Genomic DNA, 4538 nt, shown 5'->3' on the forward strand with positions numbered 1-4538 from the left:
ACTAAAAATTTAAATTGTCATTGAACTATGCACAATGCGTTGAACTAATTACAGAGCATCCAGAAATACCTAGGAAACTTAAGCGTGTCCGCAGTATGAAAGAGGTTGGATAGAAAAGATCAGGGGCCTACACAGCAGACTGCCATGAAACTAGAAGAGCTTCTCCTGGAGAATTGCCTTGCTAAGGATCGAAAGTATACAGCCCTGCAATGCTAAATGCTAGTTTCTCTTTGGAGAACTGCCTCGCTGAGAATAGCAATATGCTAGTTTCTCTTGGGAGAACTGCCTTGCTGAGGATCGCGGCAAATGCGGCTTTCTCTTGGGAGAACTGCCTTTCTTGAAGGTTGCGGCAAGTGCGGCTTTCTCTTGGTAGAACTGCCTTTCTTGAAGGTCACGGCAAGTGCAGCTTTCTCTTCGGAGAACTGCATTGCCTGAGGATCGCTGCAAGTGCCGCTTTCTCTTTGGAGAACTGCCTTGCTTGAGGATAGCGGCAAGTGCGGCTTTCTCTTGGGAGAACTGCCTTGCTTGAGATCACGGCAAGTGCGACTTTCTCTTAAGGAGATGCCTTGCTTGGGAGACGATCGCTGCAAGTGTGACTTTCTCTTGGGAGACTGCGTTGCTTGAGGATCGCGGCAACTGCGGCTTTCTCTTGGGAGAATTGCCTTGCTTGAGGATCACAGCAAGTGTCGCTTTTTCTTGGGAGAACTGCCTTACTTGAGGATCGCGGCAACTGCGGCTTTCTCTTGGGAGAATTGCCTTGCTTGACGATCGCGGCAAGTGCGGCTTTCACTTGGGAGAATTGCCTTGCTTGACGATTGCGGCAAGTGTGACTTTCATTTGGAAGAACTGCCTTGCTTGAGGATCTCCTAAGAGAAAGCTTGCGGCTTTCTCTTAGGAGAACTGTGTTGCTTGAGGATCACTGCAAGTGCCGCTTTCTCTTGGGAGAACTGCATTGCTTGAGGATAGCGGCAAGTGCGGCTTTCTCTTGGGAGAACTGCCTTGCTTGAGGATCGTGGCAAGTGCGGCTTTCTTTTGGGAGAATTGCCTTGCTTGACGATCGCGGCAAGTGCGAATTTCTCTTGGGAGAACTGCCTTGCTTGAGGATCGCAGCAAGTGCGGCTTTCTCTTGGGAGAACTGCCTTGCTTGAGGATCGCGGCAAGTGCGGCTTTCTCTTGGGAGAATTGTCTTGCTTGACGATCGCGGCAAGTGTGACTTTCTCTTGGGAGAACCACATTGCTTGAGGATCGCTGCAAGTGGGGCTTTCTCTTGGGAGAACTGCCTTACTTGAGGTTCGCGGCAACTGCGGCTTTCTCTTGGGAGAATTGCCTTGCTTGACAATCACGGCAAGTGTGACTTTTTCTTGGGAGATCTGCCTTGCTTGAGGATCGCGGAAGCTGCGGCTTTCTCTTGGGAGAATTGAATTCCTTGAGGATCGTGGCAACTGCGGCTTTCACTTGGGAGAACTGCCTTGCTTGAGGATTGCGGCAACTGCGGCTTTCTCTTGGGAGAATTGCATTGCTTGAGGATGGCGGCAAGTGCGGATTTCTCTTGGGAGAACTGCCTTGCTTGAGGATTGTGGCAAGTGTGGCTTTCTCTTGGGAGAACTGCTTTGCTTGGGGATTGCGGCAAGTGTGCCTTTCTCTTGGGAGAACTGGTTTGCTTGAGGATTGCGGCAAGTGTGGCTTTCTCTTGGGAGAACTTCCTTGCTTGAGGATCGCGGTAACTGCGGCTTTCACTCGGGAGAACTGCGTTACTCTAGGATTGCGCCAAGTGTGGCTTTCTCTTGGGAAAATTGCTTTGTTTGAGGATCGCAGCAAATACGGCTTTCTCTTGGGAGAATTGCCTTGCTTGACGATCGTGACAACTATGGCTTTCACTTGGGAGAACTGCCTTGCTTGAGGATCGCAGCATGTGTGGCTTTCTCTTGGGAGAACTGCCTTGCTTGAGGATCGCAGCAAGTGTGGCTTCCTCTTGGGAGAACTGCCTTGCTTGAGGATTGCGGCAAGTGCGGCTTTCTCTTGGGAGAATTGCCTTGCTTGACGATCTCGGTAAGTGTGACTATCTCTTGGGAGAACTGCCTTGCTTGATGATCGCAGCAAGTGAGGCTTTCTCTTGGGAGAATTGCCTTGCTTGACGATAGCGGCAAGTGTGACTTTCTCTTGGGAGAACTGCCTTGCTTGAGGATCGTGGCAAGTGCGGCTTTCTCTTGGGAGAATTGCCTTGCTTGAGGATTGCAGCAAGTGTGGCTTTCTCTTGGGAGAACTGCCTTGCTTGAGGATCGCGGAAGCTGCGGCTTTCTCTTGGGATAATTGCTTGCTTGACGTTCGCGGGGGCAATTGGCGCTTTTCTCGGGGGGAAATTGCCTAGCTTGAGGATCGTGGCAAGTGGGGCTTTCTCTTGGGAGAACTGCCTTGCTTGAGGATCGGGGCAAGTGTGACTTTCCCTTGGGAGAACTGCATTGCTTGAGTATCGCGGCAAGTGCAGCTTTCTCTTGGGAGAATTGCTTTAATTGAGGATCGCTGCAAGTGTGACTTTCTCTTGGGAGAACTGCCTTGCTTGAGGATTGTGGAAACTGCGGCTTTCTCTTGGGAGAATTGCCTTGCTTGCGGATCATGGCAACTGCGGCTTTCACTTGGGAGAACTGCCTTGCTTAAGGATCGTGGCAAGTGTGGCTTTCTCTTGGGAGAACTGCCTTGCTTGAGGATCGCGGCAACTGCGGCTTTCTCTTGGGAGAATTGCATTGCTTGAGGTTTGCGGCAACTGCGGCTTTCTCTTGGGAGAACTCCATTGGTTGAGGATTACGGTAAGTGTGGCTTTCTCTTGGGAGAATATCCTTGCTTAAGGATTGATGCAAGTGTGGCTTTCTCTTGGGAGAACTTCCTTGCTTGAGGATCGCGGCAACTGCGGCTTTCTCTTGGGAGAACTGCGTTACTTAAGGATTGCGGCAAGTGTGGCTTTCTCTTGGGAGAATTGCCTTGCTTGAGGATCGCGGCAACTGCGGCTCTCTTGGGAAAATTGCCTTGATTGACGATCGTGGCAACTATGGCTTTCACTTGGGAGAACTGCTTTGCTTGAGGATTGCAGCAAGTGTGGCTTTCTCTTGGGAGAACTTCCTTGCTTGAGGATCGCGGCAAGTGGGGCTTTCTCTTGGGAGAACTGTGTTGCTTGAGGATGGCGGCAAGTGCGGCTTTGTCTTGGGAGAATTGCCTTGCTTGAGGATCGTGGCAAGTGCGGCTTTCTCTTGGGAGAACTGCCTTACTTGAGGTTCGCGGCAACTGCGGCTTTCTCTTGGGAGAATTGCATTGCTTGAGGATTGCAGCAAGTGGGGCTTTCTCTTGGGAGAACTGTGTTGCTTGAGGATGGCGGCAAGGGCGGCTTTCTCTTGGGAGAACTGCCTTGCTTGAGGATCGCGGCAACTGCGGCTTTCTCTTGGGAGAATTGCATTGCTTGAGGATCGCGGCAACTGCGGCTTTCTCTTGGGAGAACTGCATTGCTTGAGGATTGCAGCAAGTGTGGCTTTCTCTTGGGAGAACTTCCTTGCTTGAGGATCACGGCAACTGCGGCTTTCACTTGGGAGAACTGCGTTACTTGAGGATCGCAGCAAGTGTGGCTTTCTCTTGGGAGAATTGCCTTGCTTGAGGATCGCGGCAACTGTGGCTCTCTTGGGAAAATTGCCTTGCTTGACGATCGTGGCAACTATGGTTTTCACTTGGGAGATTTGCTTTGCTTGAGGATTGCAGCAAGTGTGGCTTTCTCTTGGGAGAACTTCCTTGCTTGAGGATCGCGGCAAGTGTGGCTTTCTCTTGGGAGAACTGTGTTGCTTGAGGATCGTGGCAAGTGCGGCTTCCTCTTGGGAGAATTGCCTTGCTTGAGGATCGCGGCAAGTGCGGCTTTCTCTTGGGAGAACTGCGTTGCTTGAGGTTCGTGTCAACTGCGGCTTCCTCTTGGGAGAATTGCCCTGCTTGAGGATCATGGCAACTGCGGCTTTCACTTGGGAGAACTGCCTTGCTTGAGGATTGCGGTAAGTGCGGCTTTCTCCTGGGGAGAAATGCTTCTGAGGATCGCGGCAAGTGCAGGTTTCTCCTGGGGAAAAATGCCTCTGAGGATCGCGGCAAGTGCGGGTTTCTCCTGGGGAGAAATGCCTCCGAGGATCGGGGCAAGTGCGGGTTTCTCCTGGGGAGAACTGCCTACAAGGACCGCAGAAAGTGCCGGTTTCTCCTGGGGAGAAATGCCTCCGAGGACCGCGGAAAGTACGGGTTTCTCCAGGGGAGAAACTGCTTCCAAGGAATGTGGCAAGTGCAGGTTTCTCCTGGGGAGAACTGCCTCCGAGGACCACTGCAAGTGCGGGTTTCTCCTGGGGAGAACTGCCTCCGAGGACCGCGGCAACTGCGGGTTTCTCCTCGGGAGAACTGCCTCCGAGGTTCGCGGCAAGTGCGGGTTTCACCTGGGGAGAAATGCCTCCAGGGATTGTGGCAAAAGCGGGTTTCTCCTGGGGAGATCTGCCTCTGAGGATCGTGGCAAGAGCGGGTTTCTCCTG

General features: G+C 52.2%; 1 protein-coding gene across 1 annotated transcript; it reads right to left on the reverse strand.

The window, feature by feature from the left end:
• Positions 1-263: 263 nt before the first annotated feature.
• Positions 264-1235, reverse strand: LOC135216575 (thioredoxin domain-containing protein 2-like). Its single transcript, XM_064251952.1, has 2 exons — positions 883-1235; positions 264-648 (listed from the first exon to the last, which is right to left on the reverse strand). Exons 1-2 carry the CDS (start codon positions 1233-1235, stop codon positions 264-266), a joined length of 738 nt encoding a protein of 245 aa, XP_064108022.1.
• Between the last annotated feature and the right edge of the window lie 3303 nt (positions 1236-4538).

This window comes from Macrobrachium nipponense, chromosome 6 (assembly GCF_015104395.2).
Source record: "Macrobrachium nipponense isolate FS-2020 chromosome 6, ASM1510439v2, whole genome shotgun sequence".
In the NCBI taxonomy this organism is placed as follows: domain Eukaryota; kingdom Metazoa; phylum Arthropoda; class Malacostraca; order Decapoda; family Palaemonidae; genus Macrobrachium; species Macrobrachium nipponense.